General features: G+C 51.9%; 1 protein-coding gene across 1 annotated transcript in view; it reads left to right on the top strand.

The window, feature by feature from the left end:
- Positions 1 to 20,737, top strand: part of LOC141264134 (SCO-spondin-like) — a 282,869-nt gene that overhangs the window by 108,205 nt on the left and 153,927 nt on the right. The window contains exons 13-16 of the mRNA XM_073676444.1: positions 6,148 to 6,388; positions 6,476 to 6,614; positions 6,858 to 6,984; positions 17,145 to 17,317. Coding sequence (XP_073532545.1) covers positions 6,148 to 6,388; positions 6,476 to 6,614; positions 6,858 to 6,984; positions 17,145 to 17,317 — 680 coding nt within the window. The remainder of the gene's footprint in view (positions 1 to 6,147; positions 6,389 to 6,475; positions 6,615 to 6,857; positions 6,985 to 17,144; positions 17,318 to 20,737) is intronic.

The following is a 20,737-nucleotide window of genomic DNA, read 5'->3' as shown; positions in this document are numbered from 1 at the left end:
TTTAAGCCCACTTCCTGGCCCACCCTTCCTGCTGATCCAACAAGCTGGGGATCCAGCTTTCCGATCACCCTGACAGGTTCGGGATACTTTTTCCCCATACCTCTGACAGGCTATGGGTGCCTTCCTCCTACCTTGCCTGGTTGTGGGGCCTACCCTTCCTGCCATCATTTACTGTGCTCTCTAGGGGGGAGCTATGACCGGCCATGTCACAGTCCGTCGTGACACTGGTCGTCGGCACGGGACCACTTTCCTTATGATCTCCGTGCTTCCCCCCATCCTTCCTCATCACCTCTGGAGCCGTCCTAATCATGGGGCAGCTACCATTGACCTTGCCACTATCTGGTGTGACACTGCTCACCTGCATAGGACGACCTGCTTCCTGGTGTCTGTGCCTGCTCACCTTGCCCCTAGCACTTATGCTGGCTCGCTTTAATGGATCCTCAGCAGCGGGGTGAGGTTGCTGAGTTCCCCTTTACCACAACACACATTTTAATTATACATCACATTGACATTTTTGACAGTGGCATTATGTGACATATCAGATCTGGGAGGGTTGTCAGGAATGTTTCGGGCAACCAACCGTCCCAGATCAGTTCTCAATAGCACATTAGTGGGGAAAATTCTCAGACACCCCCACTTCCCTTAACCCCCTCCCCGCACCCCAGTCCAGGAAAACTCGGGCCATCGGTATAGGACGGCGAACACCCCCAAACTCGGTGACAGTCAGGGTCTTCCCAGGAATGAGTTCCTCTGGTAACACAAACTCAGGGAGGATGAGGGTACTTTCTGCACCAGTATCCTTAAGGCCGACAGTGACGGTGTTGCCCACAGCAACAGATTGTAAGTTCTCCTGGGCCCGGCCAACCTCCCCACACACAAAAGAATGGCTGCAGTAGGCCCTGAGTCCTCAGGTGTGGGGTTCATCTTCTGCCTCTCTGGGCAGACAAGGCTGATGTGACCCGTTTGGTCACAAGTATAGCACTTACGGGAGTCAAATGCAGTCCAGGTGCTGGAAGATGGGGCAGAACCTGCTGAGGGCCGGCTGGCTGAAACACTGGGGTTGGTTGTAGACTTACCCCCTTTCAAGATGGCGGCGGCTGACTTCCGCACCTCTGGTGTGCGGTTGGCCTCATAGGTATCCGCGATCTGGGCTGCTTTGGCGCTTCCTTCGGCTCCCGGTCCAGCACAAACTGTCGCACTTCCACTGGGCAAAGATGAAGAAACTGGTCCTTCACGATCAGATCCTTCATGTCCTCGAAGGTGGTGACTGACAGTCCTTGGATCCACTGCTCAAAGTTGGTTCTGAGCCCGTCTACCACATCACTGTATGTGTCATGTGGTCCACGTTGGAGGGCTCTGAACTTTTCCGGTAAACCTCCGGAGTCAGCAGGAACTTTCTTATCAGGGCCTGCTTGACGGCCTCGTAGTCTCCATCTTGTTTTCGAGGGAGGGAAGCAAACACCTCCAGAGCTTTTCCTCGGAGCCCTGGAGTTAAGTACCTGGCCCACTGGTCCGTGGGCAGCTGATACTGCCTGCAGACCTTTTCAAAGCCTCACAGAAATATGTCCAAGTCCCCATCCTTTTCCATTACAGAAAAAGTCTCAGGACGGGGTTATAAGCAGTTGACACAGTTGGACTCACAGGGCTGTGTGGAAGATGACTCCTTCTGAATCCGGGCTAGCTCCAGCTGGTACTGTCGCTGCTGCTCAGCAGCCTGTCGGTCAGCTTTGGTCTGGCGCTCCGCTCGGTCAGCTTTGGCCTGGCACTCCTCTCGGTCAGCTTGGTCCTGGCACTCAGCTCTCTCAGCCTCTCGCTCCTGGAATTTCAGGATCAGCTGCAGTCGTCCGTCATGATCGTCTGCGGTGAACTGCTCCAAGCCCATCTGCAGATGCTGGTCCACACTATCCTGCTGCGGGTATGGCTGGCAATCACAGGTGGGACCCCTGCAGCAGTGCCATCCGGGCCTTGGCTGGCCTCCCCATCATCAGGGCTCTGCTGTCAGACGGGCTCTGTGGCACCTTGCAACAGTTCAGCAATCATCTGGGCCTTGTTTTTTGCCATGGGGTCAATCTGCCTCAGCTCACAGAGGGCAGTGAGAGTGGGCTTCGTCTGCTGGTGATACCAGGGCTCTCCACGTGTAGCCATCATTGCCAAATAAAAGATAGGACAGAAAAACAAGAGAAGGGGGGATGCAACTGCTACACATACAGTAATGTCCCAGATACAGAAATATTAAAACACTGAGTTTGATTTCTTAAATCTCAGCATAGAATTCTCGTATGAACCGTGCAAGTTTTCAGTGACAGAAATGATTGCTTAATCCAGCCACTGATGTTCTGTAATATCCCACCGCTGCCACCAATTTGTCAGTGATCACCACAGCGACGACCTCAGGAAGATCACGCAATATCTCACCTTTGCCGTCATGCTGTCAGTATTTCGTCCAGAGTCGCGAGCACACGATCCTGACTACTCGCCACGTGGGTATCGGCAAGCGACCAGTGAGCATATGGCGTCACACCTCTGGGTTCCAAAGCATGGAATCCGTGTTTACACCCTCCGTACGGTCACTGTCAGCTTCACGATAGCCCAATTATTATTATTCTATGCCACCCCCGGCCGAGTTTGAAATATAATACAGGCATAGCTGGACGCCTGCGTTTTGGTAGCGTATATGGCTTCGGGGAAGGGAACGATTACAGGACAAAAGAACCAGAGCTATTAAATTTTATATTTACTCCAAAAGGGAGGCAGTGTTTAGGAAAAATATATACAAGGATGTTACAAAGAAGACATTAAAATACATAAGCAGTTACATAAAGTAAACAGAATAAAAGAAGAAACTTACGCTACACGATCACGGAGGCGATTCAATATAGATGAAGGGGAAATGCTCCGTTTAAACTGTTATCGAACAGGGTCCTCCGCTATGATAGACATATACTCCCAGGCAAAGAAACGGCTTCAGTCTCAACAAACTATTTCATGCTGAAGGGAGAGACCCCCCCCCCTGTAATGACATCACAGGGGCTGGGCTCCACCCTTCAGATTTGTATTAAAAACCTGTTTTTTGGGATAATTCATCGCGTGTTGATCCCAGAAGCTCAAAATTGATATAATATTTTCTATTATGATTTTACCTTCATTTAGAGACCACACATCGCATAGTGCAGTCTGCTATCCTGGTGATTTTGCGCTACAGCTCTATCTAACGTTTTTTCAGCACCAGAAAAATATCCTTATCATGCCTAGCTGGTCCTTCCCCTAAAAATATGGGTCCCGTTATCATCAGAATTATGGAACTTCAGTTATTCCACATTTCATATCGGAGTCGAAGTGTCTGGAGTTTTACTTTTGAAGCTCGGGAAACAAGCTCCAACAGTTACACGCAAATTATTGCAATCCTGCCACTAATTACCCCCTGCGTCTTTCAGGGACAAGATGCTCGCATTCTAAGTAGCTTGGTGGCACCTCTTGGCTGCCATTTGTTTGTGTAAGCTCTTACTCATGGCTGTGTTAATTGGGGCTTTGTGCTGGGCAAAGGGGGAATGAGGGAGAAATGGTGAATATCTATGACAGACTTTCAATATTCCTCAATATTTCCCTGACAGTCACAAACAGCTCTCTGCTGCCTCCTATTGTCAGGACAATTACACAATTGACCAATCAACAGAGGAGGCCGCAGACTGTTTTCACTAATAGACCTTTTATTGGAGCACTAGCAGTGAACGTATGGTATATAAACCTCCAATTCCAACGCATGGAATATATGTATATACCCCATATTATCACTGCTAACGCCACAAAAACCCAAGAAAGATTATTAGCTTCTACCACCAGTTGGGTTTTATACAGGCTGACTGGAAGCCTGGTTCTGATTCTGGTAGCTTATGGCTTTAGGGTGCGGTTTACCAAACAAGAGGAACAGAGCTATTACATTTTATATTAATAATCCAGAATAATAGGCAGTGTTAATAAAAAAATATACAAAAGATTTTACAAAGGGAACAAAACAATACAGAATATACAGTTACATAATATAAAAGGATAAACCAAGGAAACTTACTAAATCTGTCATCACAGCAATGGTTTCAGATTTATGGAGGGAAGCACTCCGGGGAAAATGGACAGGGACAGCACCCACAGTGAACTGTGCCTTCAAGTACTGACGACGCCCAAAAGTTGCATTTGTCTTTTATTAGCTCCTAAGTTAAACCCACACAACGTCCCTTCATGACTCTTTAGAGGGTTGGACGTGGGATGTACGCCTGCGTCTGGGTAAATTAAACATTGACAAATGCCCAGATGGTATTCATCCACGGATACTGAGGGAGCTGAGCTCAATAATTGACAGACCGCTGTATCTCATATTGTTAGACTCTCTTTATAACAGGGGTAGTGCCACAGGATTGGAGGATAGCTGATGTGGTACCGATATTTAAGAAAGGTAAGAAGGTGGATCCAGTTAACTACTTTGTAGTAAGTCTGACATTGGTAGTGTGCAAAGTTTTTGAGGACATCATACGAGGTGACCTGCAGAGTTATATAGTGCAGAGAATAATATAATAAATGATATTCAGCATGGGTTCATGAAAAATAAGTTGTGTCTGACAACATGTCGGGTCTATGAGGAGGTGAGTGCAGATCTGGATGGTGGATGCAGCTGATGTGATTTATCTGAACTTTGATCCTGTACCACATAACAGCCTTATACTGAAGCTACAGAAGTCAGGACTGGGGGAAACTATATGTAGATGGATGAGGAATTGGCTAAATGATAGGAAACAAAGGCTCGTCATAAATGGTACGTTCTCTAAATGGGACATAGTCAGCAGTGGGGACCGCCGGGATCTGTACTGGGAGCAGTGGGGACGTATTATTATACAAGGATTTCAGAAAGGGGACATTTACAGTTCAAAATATACAGTTACACAAAATAAACAGAATTAAAGAAGACTTACTATAAAGATCGCTGAGACGATTCAGTATAGATGGAGGGGAGGCACTCCAATTTGACCGTTATCGAATGTGACCCCTTGCTATATGAAATATATACTACCGGCAATGAGTATTGATCCATCCTCAGTGGGGTCTTTTATGCTGAAGCGGGAGGCCGGCCCACACACCCCTTGTGCTGACATCATGTGGGCTGGGCTCCAGCCATCACATTTTTATTAAAATCGCTAACTTCTGGGATAACTTATCGCTTGTTGATCGCAGAAGCTTGCAAACTACACCATAATTTCCATTATGAATTTGCCTTTCTTTAGAGACCACACATGATGTAGTTGTGGTCTGCTATTTTGTTACTTTTGCGTTACCACTCCTCAGAGGGGCTTGCAGCTACGGAAAAATAAGCATATTGTTCCTTAGCTGACCCTGCAACTAAAAATATAGGTCCCGTTATTATCGGACGTATGGAACTTGAGATATTCCATATTCTGTATTGGTGCTGGCCCGGCTACATATTGCAGCTGGAAATTGTTCTGGTTATTGCGAGTGTATTTGAAGCCTAAACAAGCTTTCCTCCTCACCCAGGTGTAAATTATCGCAGGCCTGCGTCAGTGAAAACTACCCTCGCATTTTAATTGGATTGATAGCACCCTTTGTGCTAGCATTTGCTTACAAGGCACTTCTCATGTGTGTGTTAATTTGCATACAGACAGATGGTAGATTGTCAGCTCTTCTCCTCTGACAAATACTATAGGGGAGGGGGGATGAAGAGGAGTCTGGGAGGGAGAAATTCTTAATATTTTTCTTAATATTTTTCTGACACAGGGCTGTATCCTGTAGTACATCAGTATATACCCTATGCTGCCTCATCCTTTATCTTGGGCTGTATCCTGTATACATCAGTATATACCCTGTGCTGCCCCCTCATTTATCCTGGGCTATATCCTGTAGCACATCAGTATATACCCTATGCTGCCTCCTCATTTATTCTGGGCTGTATCCTGTAGTACATCAGTATATACCCTGTTCTGCCTCATCCTTTATCCTGGGGCTGCTGCATCCAGCAGGGCATTAGTATTGTGTCCGGGTGTTGGTAAATGCCTTATTTTGTGATGCTTTTTGAGTAGTGTTGATGGTGATGGGGTGATGCCCCTCTAGATTATCTATGACATCCTATGGTTTTCTCTCTTCCAGAAAAGCGATGTCTGATGGGTAAGCAGTACTCAGACTGTGTGTCCGCCTGTCCCGCCAGCTGCACCTCGGTAGGGAACTATGAGGATGGTCAGTGCCGGGATGAGTGTGTCAGTGGCTGTGAGTGTCCGTCAGGCCTTTACCTGGAGGATGGGCATTGTGTCCGGAAAGAGGAATGTCCGTGTTACCACCGCAGACAGCGATATTCCGCGGGGGAGGTCATCAAGCAGAGGTGTAACCAATGGTGAGCCCTCCCTTCCGTCCACACCAGACCTCTCCAAACGCCACGCCAACAGGGTCTGTGCTGATTGTCTTGTCTTCCTCTCTACAGCACGTGCGGGGGTGGACGTTGGCGGTGCACTCAGGACCGGTGTGCAGCTGAGTGCTCGGTGGTGGGAGATTTGCACTATGCGACATTCGATCGCAGGAGGTTTACCTTCCTTGGCTCGTGTGAATACGTCCTGGTTCAGGTGAGAACTCTCATACGTGTCTGGTTGTGTAGGTGTCCAGTCACATGCACCCTCCCATGTAGGGATGAGCGGACCCATGGAAGTTCTGGTTCGAAAATTCCTCTCTCCCGTCCCACGTGTCTGTGCCCTGTAAAATGGACTACCAGGAGAAGTCTGTGTTCGGAGTTCAGCACCGGACATTTACAGTTCGGGTTCGCTCATCTCTACTCCCGTGTTCTTCCGCTTCCCACTCTCTTCCCGCAGGATTATGTCGATGGAAAACTGCTCATCTCCACAGAGAACGAGGGCTGCAGCAGTCGGGGGTCTGTTGGCTGTCTCCAAGCCGTCACTATAACCGTCCACAAAACATCAGTCAGACTCCGAGCATCAGGTACTTTTGGGGACACATGTGCATCATGGCATATGCACATCATCATCTGTGTCCTTTGTGAATGTATAACCCCTGTCCTCTGTGTCCCGGGTGTAACCCCCAACCTCTGTGTGCCCCAGGTTTAATTCCCGTTCTCTGTGTGCTCTGAGTGTAACCCCCGACCTCTGTGTGTCCCGGTTGAAACCCCCATCTTTTGTGTGTCCCGGGTGTAACTCTAGGGGGTCAGCCCCAGCCAGGAACTGAATTGCACTGACTTTGAGAGACGATGCTCCCTTCTGATTTGTGTGCACTTGGACTAGTCCTTTTCCCCCTGCAGTTTGCTGTGTGTTGGTTTGAGCAAGAAGCAGGAATTGTCTGTTCGGGAAGTGAAGCGAGACTCATGCCTGTGTCAGGGAGACAGGACAATAAGTGTGTCCTAACACTGAGAGAATGGTAAATGAACTATTGGCTTCAAGGGAGAAGATAGTGCCCCTTTACTGCAGCACCGTGGCATAAGGAAAGAGTTGTGTTATGGATCCGGGTGATGGAACCTCTGTGCTGCGGTGCAAGGAGGGAACAGAGGGGCATAACTAGGAATCAACTCGGACTAACCAAGGTCGTAAGGCGGCTCAATCGACTCCGTGACCAGGGAAGGACCGAGCAGAGGGACCAGGTGCTACTCTGGGCCAGACCTTGTATGAGAGCAGGTGACTCCCACGGGTCAGAAGGCAGGGACTGACCGGTACAGCAGACGAGCACGGCAGGCAGGCTGACGGGTGATCTGGATAGACGGACTGGCAGAAACGGCAGGTAACAAGCAGGAGCCTCCAGGTAGGCTGGCTGGTAGGCACGGCAGGTAACAGGCAGGTGCTTCCAGGTAAGCAGGCTGGCAGGCACGGCAGGTAACAGGCAGGTGCTTCCAGGTAAGCAGGTGGGCAAGGCCCATAGACAGACTGGCGGACTGGACTGTAGACAGACTGTCGGGCTGGAGAGTAGACAAGCTGGCGGACAGGACTGGTAGTCAGGCTGGCGGACTGGACTGGTAGTCAGGCTGGCGTACTGGACTGGTAGTCAGGCTGGCGGGCTGGACTTGTAGTCAGGCTGGTGGACTGGACTTGTAGTCAGGCTGGCGGGCTGGACTGGTAGTCAGGCTGGCAGCGGGACCTGAGGGCTGAAGCAAAGTTTAACACACAAAGCTACAACCTTGCACGGGCACCTGCATTTTGGAGGAGGTGCCTTTTATATCAGAGGTCCTCCGGCCATTGGCCGGGGACTTCTTAGGATGGCGCGCGCCGGCAGCAGCAGTAGCAGGAGCGGCAGAGGATGCCGGGCGGGGAGCGCGGCGGTAAGAGGGATGGCATCTCTGCCTGTCAGGGGGCAGAGACGCTGATACTACAGTACCCCCCCTCCTTTACGCCCCCTCTTTTTTAGGCCTGAAAGAAATTTTTTAAGGAGAAGCGGGGTGTGAATGTTCTCCCTGGGTTCCCAAGTTCTCTCCTCTGCCAAACCCCTTCCAATCCACCAGAAAAAAAGGTTTTTCCTCTTACCCTCTTGGTGGCCAGAATGTTCTCTACCTCATAGATGTCCTCAGCGGAGACTGGAGCTGGGGAGGTACCTGGATTGTCGGAAAAAGAATTAAGCACAACTGGTTTGAGGAGAGATACGTGGAAGGAGTTGGGAATCCGTACGGTGGCCGGGAGTTTTAACTTGTAGGCTACTGGGTTGATTTGTTTGAGGACTTCAAATGGACCGATGAACCGAGGACCCAACTTGTAGGAGGGTATTTTGAGAAGAACATGTTTGGAGGAGAGCCAAACCTTGTCTCTTGGACGGAATTGAGGTGGATCCAGACGTCTCTTATCAGCATGCTTCTTCATCCGCTCAGAGGATTGAAGAAGTGCAAATCTAGTGTCCTCCCAAATAGTGGAAAATTCGCTGACCAGAGACTCCGCGGCAGGGTTGTCCACTGAAGCGGAGACGGGAAACAGAATCCGGGGATGTTGACCGTAGACCACAAAGAACGGGTGTAGTATCGGCGTCTCTGCCCCCTGACAGGCAGAGACACCGTCCCTCTTACTGCCGCACTCCCCGCCTGGCGTCCTCCTGCTTCTGCTGCTGCCGGCGCACGCAGCTTCCCGGGCACTGTGCTTAGGGGCTGCGCGTGCCGTCCTAAGGAGTCACTGGCCAATGGCTGGAGGACCTCTGATATAAAAGGCACCTCCTCCAAAATGGAGGTGCCCGTGCAAGGTTGTAGCTTTGTGTGTTAAGCTCTGCTTCAGCCCTCAGGTCCCGCTGCCAGCCTGACTACCAGTCCAGCCCGCCAGCCTGACTACCAGTCCTGTCTGCCAGCCTACCAGTCCTGTCTGCCAGCCTGACTACCAGTCTAGTCCGCCAGCCTAACTACAAGTCCAGTCCGCCAGCCTGACTACCAGTCCTGTCCGCCAGCTTGTCTACTCTCCAGCCCGACAGTCTGTCTACAGTCCAGTCCGCCAGTCTGTCTATGGGCCTTGCCTGCCTGCTTACCTGGAAGCACCTGCCTGTTACCTGCTGTGCCTGCCAGCCCACTTACCTGGAGGCTCCTGCTTGTTACCTGCCGTGTCTGCCAGTCCGTCTACCCGGACCACCCGTCAGCCTGCCTGCCGTGCTCATCTGCTGTACCGGTCAGTCCCTGCCTTCTGACCCGTGGGAGTCACCTGCTCTCATACAAGGTCGTCCCCAGAGTAGCACCTGGTCCCTCTGCTCGGTCCTTCCCTGGTCACGGAGTCGATTGAGCCGCCGTACGCCCTTGGTCGGTCCGAGTTGATACCTAGTTACGCCCCTCTGGTCCCTCCTTGCACCGCAGCACAGAGGTTCCACCACCCGGGTCCGTAACAACGGGGACTTGGAAAAATATTCGCTCTCATGGTTGTTATAGGAGAACTCGGCCCATGGTAGGAGCTCCACCCAATCGGTATGGTGAGCGTTGACGGAGTGCCGGAGGAAGCTGGTAAGGATCTGGTTGATACGTTCCACTTGGCCATTGGACTGTGGATGGTGAGCAGAGGAGAAATCCTGGGTGACATCCAGCAGCTTACATGTAGCTCTCCAGAAGCGCAAACTGACCTGGACCCCCCGATCAGACACAATGTGGAGGGGTTGGCCGTGGAGACGAAAGATGTGATGGATGAAGTCCTTAGCCAGCACAGATGCAGATGGGAGACCAGGCAGAGGGATGAAGTGGGTCATTTTAGAAAAGCGGTCAGCGACCACCCAAATGACCATACAACCAGCAGAAACAGGGAGATCAGTAATAAAGTCCATAGCAATGTGTTGCCACGGGGCAGCAGGCACGGGAAGAGGCAGGAGACGGCCGGCTGGAAGATGTCTGGGAACCTTGTTGCGGGCACAGGACGAACAGGCCGTGACGAAGTCTACCACATCCTTGCGCAGGGAAGGCCACCAGTAATGCCGGGTAATGAGCAGGAAGGTCTTCTTCTGGCCAGCATGGCCGGCTAGTTTGGATGAATGACCCCAGTGAAGAACCTTCTTATGATCCGGAACCACTACAAACGTCTTACCGGGTGGGAAACGAGACAGGTCCAAGGGGGCCACATTCATCACTTTGGAGGGATCGATGATATGCATAGGCTCCTCCTCTTGTTCAGAAGACAGGAAGGATCGGGACAAGGCGTCGGCTTTAACGTTCTTGTCCACCGGGCGGTAATGTAGGGTAAAGTTGAAGCGGGCGAAGAACAAAGACCACCGGGCCTGGCGCGGATTGAGTTTTTGGGCATTCTGTAGATATGCCAAGTTTTTGTGGTCAGTATAGATGATCACTGGGTATAGAGCCCCTTCAAGCAGGTAACGCCACTCCTCCAGCGCCAATTTGATGGCTAGCAGTTCTTGGTCTCCTATGGAGTAGTTGCACTCAGATGAGGAGAAGAGCCTGGAGAAGAAGCCGCAGGTTACCATTCTCCCGGAAGGAGATTTCTGGGTGAGCACCGCTCCGGCTCCAGAAGAGGAAGCATCAACCTCCAGAAAGAACTGTTTGTTGCTATCCCGACTGTGCAGGACGGGGGCAGAAGAGAAGGCTTGTTTAAAGGAGAGGAAGGCCTCCTCTGCTTCGGACTGCCATTCCTTAGGATTTGCTCTCTTTCGGGTGAGCACAGAGATGGGAGCAGTCCGGGAAGAGAAATGTGGGATGAAGAGACGGTAATAGTTGGCGAAGCCCAGGAATCGCTGAATCGCCTTCAACCCCTCCGGACAGGGCCACTTTAAGATGGCAGAGACCTTCTCAGGGTCCATCCGTAAACCTGCCTTAGAGATAATATAGCCCAGGAACGGAAAAGAGGTCTGCTCGAAGAGGCATTTCTCAAATTTTGCATATAGGTGATTCTGTCTGAGCCTAAGCAGGACCTGACGAACATCCCTCCGGTGTGTGGGAAGGTCCGGAGAGAAGACCAAGATGTCGTCCAGGTACACCACCATGCAAGAATATAAGAGGTCACGGAAGATGTCGTTAACTAATTCTTGGAAGACGTCTGGAGCATTACAGAGACCGAAGGGCATCACACGGTATTCATAGTGACCGTCCCGGGTATTGAATGCTGTCTTCCACTCGTCTCCTTGGCGGATCTGGACCAAGTTATACACCCCAAGAAGATCGAGCTTGGTGAAGATCTTCGCACCTTTAAGGCGGTCGAACAGCTCAGAAATGAGCGGCAGGTGGTATTTGTTTTTGATAGTAATTTGGTTGAGTCCTCTATAATCGATACCGGGGCATAGTGAACCGTCTTTCTTTTTTACGAAGAAGAATCCTGCTCCAGCTGGGGAGGAAGATTTCCGGATGAATCCCCTAGCCAGATTTTCTTCGATGTACTCCGACATGGCCCGGGTTTCGGCCAATGACAACGGGTAAATACGCCCAAGCGGTGGAGTGGCACCGGGTGCCAGGTCGATAGGACAATCATATGGCCTATGAGGTGGCAGTGTCTCTGCCTCCTTCTTGTCGAAGACATCAGCATAGGACCAGTAAGGTGCCGGTAGACCAGGTAAATTAGCCGGAGTCGATGGAGGTCAAGCCGGGCAAACCGGAACCAGGCAGGTCTCATGGCAATTCTGCCCCCAACGGAGCACCTCACCGGATTGCCAACTCAGAACGGGTTCATGTCTCTGTAGCCAGGGTAGACCTAGCAAAAGTGGGTGAGAGAGTCTGAAAAGGACATGGAAGGAGATCCTCTCTGAGTGCAGCATTCCCACCTGCAGGGTTACGGGCTCTGTGACGAGCAAGATGGTCACCGTAAGGAGTCTTCCATCCACGGAAGCGACTGCCAATGGTTCAGCCAGAGGTTTGGTGGGAATCTAATACTTCTCTACAAGGGACTGGGAAATGAGATTCCCAGCGGCTCCGGAATCCAGATGTGCGGTTTCAAAGAAGCGGTTCTCTCCACAGGAGATAGAGATGGACAAAGTCAAGAACGGAGAGGATTTACTCTTGCCTAGGACGACCTCTCCGAGCGGTCCTAGACACTGGAGTTTCCCTGCTTCACCGGACAGGAACGGATCAGGTGCTCCTTACTACCACAGTAGAAACAGCTCCCCTCGGCTCGGCGTGTTTCTTGGCGAGACTTGACCATCTTGGTCTGGTCGATCTGCATAGGTTCGGGCGAGCATGACCGGGGAGTTGCTGGTTGGGAAGACGGTTTCTGGAAAACAGGAGCAAGACGAGGAAATCTTCTCTCCCGGGTAGTCTCCTTAGCACGTTCTAGGAAACGGATGTTAATCCAGGTAGCTAGTGACACCAGGTCATCCAGGGTGGTAGGAATGTCCGGGCCAGCTAACTCGTCCTTAATCTGACCGGAAAGACCCTCCCAGAAGGTGGACACCAGGGCCTCGTTGTCCCAGGCAATCTCAGAAGCGAGGGTACGGAACCGTATGGCATACTGGCCCACGGTGAGACTCCCTTTGCGGAGACGGAGCAAGGCAGTAGAAATCCTTAGTCCGGGTTCATCGAAGACCCTCTGGAAGGCAGTGAGGAAAGCCGGAAGATCGGACACCAGGGAATCCCCTCTCTCTCATAGAGGTATGTCAGGATGGTTTCCTGTTGGGATCTCTGACGAGAAACCTCCTGGTACAGGTCAGCAAGCGAAGGGGCCTGGGGGCCACCGGGTTCCATGGCCCGTGCAAACTGTTACGGATCCGGGTGGTGGAACCTCTGTGTTGCGGTGCAAGGAGGGACCAGAGGGGCATAACTAGGTATCAACTCGGACTGACCAATGTCATACGGCGGCTCAATCTTCTCACTTGAAGCCTGTCATGGAAGTATTAAGAAAATATTAACAATTATTTCTCCCCCTGAAGCCCCTCTCACGCCTCCCCTATAGTATTTGTCACAAGAGAAGAGATGACAATCTAAAGTGGCTCCAATGCAAATTAACACCCACAGCAGAAGTGTCTTAGACAGATGCTAGCACATATAGAGGTGCTACATACCCATTTAGCAGACAAGTGTGTTTTCCTCACAGAGAGGAGGACGCAGCTCGTTAAGATCAAATGCACTCACAATAATTAAGACAATTTCCCAGCTGCAAACGGCAGGATTTTCAGCTCAGATATGAAATATGGAATAACTAAAGTGCCATTCGTCCGATAATAACGGGACCTATATTTTTTAGTGGCAGGGTCAGCCAAGGAACAATATGCTTATTTTTCCTTAGCTGTGAGCCCCTCCGGGGAGTGGTAATGCAAAAGTACCAGAATAACGGATCGCAGATACACCAAGCTTGGTCTCTACGGAAAGGTAAATTCATACCGGAAAATATGGCGTCGCTTGCAAGCTTCTGCGAGCAACCAGGGATAAGTTATCACGGAAGTTAGATATTTTAATAAAAACATGAAGGATGGAGCCCAAACCCACATGATGTCATCACAGGGGTGTGTGGGCCGGTCTCCCCCCTGGCATAAAAGAGTCAACTGAAGATTGATCCATATTTATTACGAGAGTATATATTTATTATATGCAACGGATCGTGTTCACTGAACGGTCATAGGAGAGCTCCCCTCCAGCTTTATTGAGTCGTCTCTGTGAACGTATAGTAAGTCTCTTCTTTAATCCTGTTTTATTTGTGTAACTTCGTATGTATTGTATTGTCCTCTTTTGTAAAATCTTGTATATTTTTCATAACACTGCCTCCCTTTTGGATTAAATATACATTTTTATAGTCCTGTTTCTTTTGCTCTGTAATTGCTCCCTACCCTGAAGCCATATATGTTACCAGAAAGCAGACGTCCGGCCAGTCCAATATTATAATTCAAACTTGGCCGGTGGTTGCAGCGAATAATATTAATTGGGCTATCGTGAAGCTGGCAGAACCATACGGGGTGTATACACATATTCCATGCATTGGAATCCAGAGGTGTGACGCCATATGCTTTCTGCTCGCTTGTCGATAGCGGCGTAGTGAGTAGTTGGGATCGTGTGCTCGTGAATCCCTGACGAAATCCTGACAGAGGGATCGCAACGGTGAGATTATGTGTGATCTCCCTGGTGTCGTCTCTGTGGAATCCTGACAAAGCCAATAGTTAATTTACCAGTCTCTCAGTGTTGGGACACACTTATTGTCCTCACATCCTGACACAGGCACGAGTCTATCTCTTTACTTCCCGAACAGACACTTCCTGCTTCTTGCTCAAACCAGCACAAAGCAAGCTGCAGGGGGGGGGGGGGAAGGACTAGTCCAAGTGCACACAAATCTGAGGGGAACATCTTCTCAAAGTCTGAGTGCAATTCAGTTCCTGACAGAGGCTGACCCCCTACATAACCCCCATCTTTTGTGTGTTCCGGGTGTAGCCTCCGTCTTCTGTGTGTTCTGATGTCAGAATTCCTGTTGCCGTTCTACATTTTGACCTCTAGTGGCTGCTATTGTTCATCTTAATAATTGTGCTGCAATCCCACTCCTTACCACTGGAGGCTGTGTTGTGTTGTGTTCTGCAATTGCACTTTACTAAGATGGCAGATTGTGAACCTGTGGAATCCATCTTGGTTCCTGTTTGGGCCTACTTAAAGCCACATTGATCTCTCACTCATTTCTTGAGTATTCTGTCTAGCTGTTAGCCTATTTCCAGTCTCCAACTCCAGGACTGTCTTACCCAGACTGTTCTCACCTATCTACGGATTGTTTCCTACAACTCCTTTGCTATATCCAAGTACATCTATAAGAGCTTGCTGTTCCTGCTCGTGCTTCTTTGGCCACTGGTTTACAGCAGTGCTACGCCAGTATCGTAAAACTCGGGTGTAGCTCTCGTCTTCGGTGTGCCCCGGGTGTAGCCCCCATCTTATGTGTGCCCCGGGAGTAGCCCTCGTCTTCTGTGTGCCCTGGGAGTAGCCCTCGTCTTCTGTGTGCCCTGGGTGTAGCCCTCGTCTTCTGTGTGCCCTGGGTGTAGCCCTCGTCTTCTGTGTGTTCCGGGTGTAGCCCCCATCTTCTGTGTGTCCCGGGAGTAGCCCTCGTCTTCTGTGTGCCCTGGGTGTAGCCCTCGTCTTCTGTGTGCCCTGGGTGTAGCCCCCATCTTCTGTGTGTCCCCGGAGTAGCCCTCGTCTTCTGTGTGTTCCGGGTGTAGCCCTCGTCTTCTGTGGGTCCCGGGAGTAGCCCTCGTCTTCTGTGTGCCCTGGGTGTAGCCTTCGTCTTCTGTGTGTTCCGGGTGTAGCCCCCATCTTCTGTGTGTCCCGGGAGTAGCCCTCGTCTTCTGTGTGTCCCGGGAGTAGCCCTCGTCTTCTGTGTGTTCCGGGAGTAGCCCTCGTCTTCTGTGTGTTCCGGGAGTAGCCCTCGTCTTCTGTGTGTTCCGGGAGTAGCCCTCGTCTTCTGTGTGTTCCGGGAGTAGCCCTCGTCTTCTGTGTGTCCCGGGAGTAGCCCTCGTCTTCTGTGTGTTCCGGGAGTAGCCCTCGTCTTCTGTGTGTTCCGGGTGTAGCCCTCGTCTTCTGTGTGTTCCGGGTGTAGCCCTCGTCTTCTGTGTGTCCCGGGTGTAGCCCTCATCTTCTGTGTGTTCCGGGTGTAGCCCCCATCTTCTGTGTGTCCCGGGAGTAGCCCTCGTCTTCTGTGTGCCCTGGGTGTAGCCCTCGTCTTCTGTGTGTCCGGGGAGTAGCCCTCGTCTTCTGTGTGTCCCGGGAGTAGCCCTCGTCTTCTGTGTGTCCCGGGTGTAGCCCTCGTCTTCTGTGTGTCCCGGGTGTAGCTCCCATCTTCTGTGTGCCCTGGGTGTAGCCCTCGTCTTCTGTGTGTCCCGGGTGTAGCCCCCATCTTCTGTGTGTCCCGGGAGTAGCCCTCGTCTTCTGTGTGCCCTGGGTGTAGCCCTCGTCTTCTGTGTGTCCCGGGTGTAGCCCCCATTTTCTGTGTGCCCTGGGTGTAGCCCTCGTCTTCTGTGTATCCCGGGAGTAGCCCTCGTCTTCTGTGTGCCCTGGGTTTAGCCCTCGTCTTCTGTGTGCCCTGGGTGTAGCCCCCATCTTCTGTGTGCCCCGGGTGTAGCCCTCGTCTTCTGTGTGTTGCGGGTGTAGCCCTCGTCTTCTGTGTGCCCCGGGTGTAGCCCCCATCTTCTGTGTGTCCCGGGTGTAGCCCTCGTCTTCTGTGTGTTCCGGGTGTAGCCCTCGTCTTCTGTGTGCCCTGGGTGTAGCCCTCGTCTTCTGTGTGCCCTGGGTGTAGCCCCCATCTTCTGTGTGCCCCGGGTGTAGCCCTCGTCTTCTGTGTGTTCCGGGTGTAGCCCTCGTCTTCTGTGTGTTCCGGGTGTAGCCCTCGTCTTCTGTGTGCCCCGGGTGTAGCCCTCGTCTTCTGTGTGTCCCGGGTGTAGCCCTCGTCTTCTGTGTGCCCTGGGTGTAGCCCTCGTCTTCTGTGTGCCCTGGGTGTAACCTCCGTCTTCTGTGTGCCCTGGGTGTAGCCTCCATCTTCTGTGTGCCCTGTGTGTAGCCCTCGTCTTCTGTGTGTTCCGGGTGTAGCCCTCGTCTTCTGTGTGCCCCGGGAGTAGCCCTCGTCTTCTGTGTGCCCTGGGTGTAGCCCTCGTCTTCTGTGTGCCCCGGGTGTAACCTCCGTCTTCTGTGTGCCCTGGGTGTAGCCCTCGTCTTCTGTGTGCCCCGGGTGTAACCTCCGTCTTCTGTGTGCCCTGGGTGTAGCCCCCATCTTCTGTGTGTCCCGGGTGTAACCTCAGTCTTCTCCCCACAGGAGACCCCACAGTGGGTGGACACGTGGTGACACTGCCTTTTCTCAGCCCTGATATCTCCATCAGACGTGTCTCGTCCTCCCTCCTCCTCCTACAGACGTTCGGGGCTCATGTCATCTGGAACATGGAGTTTCCATCGGTTCACATCAATCTGCAGCCGACATTTGCCAATAAGGTGACGCCTGCAGGGTATAAGGAGTGTGTACACTGCCCCGGGGGAAGCGCTGCAGACCCCTTCATCTTGTACATTTCCACATAGGTCATTTCAGAAAAAAATAGGGCAAATGATGGGAGACGTGTATAATGGTGTCACATCACTGAGTCACAAGGACAGCAGGACAGGTGACAGCATCAAAGATGACAGTAGTACAGGTGACAACAGAGCAGGTGACGGCAGTGATAGCAGAGAAGGTGACGGCAGTGATAGCAGAGAAGGTGACGGCAGTGATAGCAGAGCAGGTGACGACAGTGATAGCAGAGCAGGTGACGGCAGTGATAGCAGAGCAGGTGACATTAGTGACTGCACAGAGGGTGACAGCACAGCAGGTGATGGTAGTGATAGCCGAGCAGGTGACAGCAGTGATAACAGAGAAGGTGACATTAGTGACTGCACAGAGGATGACAGCAGAGCAGGTGACGGCAGTGATAGCAGAGAAGGTGACAGCAGTGACTGCACAGAGGGTGACAGCAGAGCAGGTGACAGCAGTGATAGCAGAGCAGGTGATGGCAGTGATAGCAGAGCAGGTGACGGCAGTGATAGCAGAGCAGGTGACGGCAGTGATAGAGCAGGTGACGGCAGTGATAGAGCAGGTGACGGCAGTGATAGCAGAGCAGGTGACATTAGTGTCTGCACAGAGGGTGACAGCAGAGCAGGTGACGGCAGTGATAGCAGAGCAGGTGACGGCAGTGATAACAGAGAAGGTGACGGCAGTGATAACAGAGCAGGTGACGGCAGTGATAGCAGAGCAGGTGACGGCAGTGATAGCAGAGCAGGTGACGGCAGTGATAACAGAGCAGGTGACGGCAGTGATAGCAGAGCAGGTGACGGCAGTGATAGCAGAGAAGGTGACGGCAGTGATAGCAGAGCAGGTGACGGCAGTGATAGCAGAGCAGGTGACGGCAGTGATAGCAGAGAAGGTGACGGCAGTGATAGCAGAGCAGGTGATGGCAGTGATAACAGAGCAGGTGACGGCAGTGATAACAGAGCAGGTGACGGCAGTGATAGCAGAGCAGGTGATGGCAGTGATAGCAGAGCAGGTGACGGCAGTGATAGCAGAGCAGGTGACGGCAGTGATAACAGAGCAGGTGACGGCAGTGATAGCAGAGCAGGTGACGGCAGTGATAGCAGAGCAGGTGACGGCAGTGATAGCAGAGCAGGTGACGGCAGTGATAGCAGAGCAGGTGACGGCAGTGATAGCAGAGCAGGTGATGGCAGTGATAGCAGAGCAGGTGACGGCAGTGATAGCAGAGCAGGTGACGGCAGTGATAACAGAGCAGGTGACGGCAATGATAGCAGAGCAGGTGACGGCAGTGATAGCAGAGCAGGTGATGGCAGTGATAGCAGAGCAGGTGACGGCAGTGATAGCAGAGCAGGTGACGGCAGTGATAGCAGAGCAGGTGATGGCAGTGATAGCAGAGCAGGTGACGGCAGTGATAACAGAGCAGGTGACGGTAGTGATAGCAGAGCAGGTGACGGCAGTGATAGCAGAGCAGGTGACGGTAGTGATAGCAGAGCAGGTGACGGTAGTGATAGCGGTAGTGATAGCAGAGCAGGTGACGGCAGTGATAGCAGAGCAGGTGATGGCAGTGATAGCAGAGCAGGTGATGGCAGTGATAGAGAAGGTGACTGCAGTGATAGCAGAGCAGGTGACGGCAGTGATAACAGAGCAGGTGACGGCAGTGATAGCAGAGCAGGTGATGGCAGTGATAGCAGAGCAGGTGACAGCAGTGATAACAGAGCAGGTGACGGCAGTGATAGCAGAGCAGGTGACGGCAGTGATAGCAGAGAAGGTGATGGCAGTGATAGCCGAGCAGGTGATGGCAGTGATAGCAGAGCAGGTGACGGCAGTGATAGCAGAGCAGGTGATGGCAGTGATAGCAGAGCAGGTGATGGCAGTGATAGCAGAGCAGGTGACGGCAGTGATAACAGAGCAGGTGACGGCAGTGATAACAGAGCAGGTGACGGCAGTGATAGCAGAGAAGGTGATGGCAGTGATAGCAGAGCAGGTGATGGCAGTGATAACAGAGCAGGTGACGGCAGTGATAACAGAGCAGGTGACGGCAGTGATAACAGAGCAGGTGACGGCAGTGATAACAGAGCAGGTGACGGCAGTGATAGCAGAGAAGGTGATGGCAGTGATAACAGAGCAGGTGACGGCAGTGATAACAGAGCAGGTGACGGCAGTGATAGCAGAGAAGGTGATGGCAGTGATAGCAGAGCAGGTGATGGCAGTGATAACAGAGCAGGTGACGGCAGTGATAACAGAGCAGGTGACGGCAGTGATAGCAGAGCAGGTGATGGCAGTGATAACAGAGCAGGTGACGGCAGTGATAACAGAGCAGGTGACGGCAGTGATAACAGAGCAGGTGACGGCAGTGATAGCAGAGAAGGTGATGGCAGTGATAGCAGAGCAGGTGATGGCAGTGATAGCAGAGCAGGTGACAGCAGTGATAACAGAGCAGGTGACGGCAGTGATAACAGAGCAGGTGACGGCAGTGATAACAGAGCAGGTGACGGCAGTGATAACAGAGCAGGTGACGGCAGTGATAGCAGAGAAGGTGATGGCAGTGATAGCAGAGCAGGTGACGGCAGTGATAGCAGAGAAGGTGATGGCAGTGATAGCAGAGCAGGTGACGGCAGTGATAACAGAGCAGGTGACGGCAGTGATAACAGAGCAGGTGATGGCAGTGATAGCAGAGCAGGTGACGGCAGTGATAGCAGAGCAGGTGATGGCAGTGATAGCAGAGCAGGTGATGGCAGTGATAGCAGAGCAGGTGACAGCAGTGATAACAGAGCAGGTGACGGCAGTGATAACAGAGCAGGTGACGGCAGTGATAACAGAGCAGGTGACGGCAGTGATAGCAGAGAAGGTGACGGCAGTGATAGCAGAGCAGGTGACGGCAGTGATAGCAGAGCAGGTGACGGCAGTGATAGCAGAGCAGGTGACGGCAGTGATAGCAGAGAAGGTGATGGCAGTGATAGCAGAGAAGGTGACGGCAGTGATAGCAGAGCAGGTGACGGCAGTGATAGCAGAGCAGGTGACAGCAGTGATAACAGAGCAGGTGACGGCAGTGATAGCAGAGAAGGTGATGGCAGTGATAGCAGAGAAGGTGATGGCAGTGATAGCAGAGAAGGTGATGGCAGTGATAGCAGAGAAGGTGATGGCAGTGATAGCAGAGAAGGTGATGGCAGTGATAGCAGACCAGGTGACGGCAGTGATAGCAGAGCAGGTGATGGCAGTGATAACAGAGCAGGTGACAGCAGTGATAGCAGAGAAGGTGATGGCAGTGATAGCAGAGCAGGTGACAGCAGTGATAACAGAGCAGGTGACGGCAGTGATAGCAGAGAAGGTGATGGCAGTGATAGCAGAGAAGG

The sequence above is a fragment of the Phyllobates terribilis genome, unplaced genomic scaffold (assembly GCF_046119375.1).
Source record: "Phyllobates terribilis strain yellow unplaced genomic scaffold, ASM4611937v1 Scaffold_4__5_contigs__length_816908805, whole genome shotgun sequence".
Lineage (NCBI taxonomy): Eukaryota > Metazoa > Chordata > Amphibia > Anura > Dendrobatidae > Phyllobates > Phyllobates terribilis.
The sequence above is the reverse complement of the archived record's forward strand: the minus strand, read 5'-3'. Positions and strand labels throughout refer to the sequence as shown.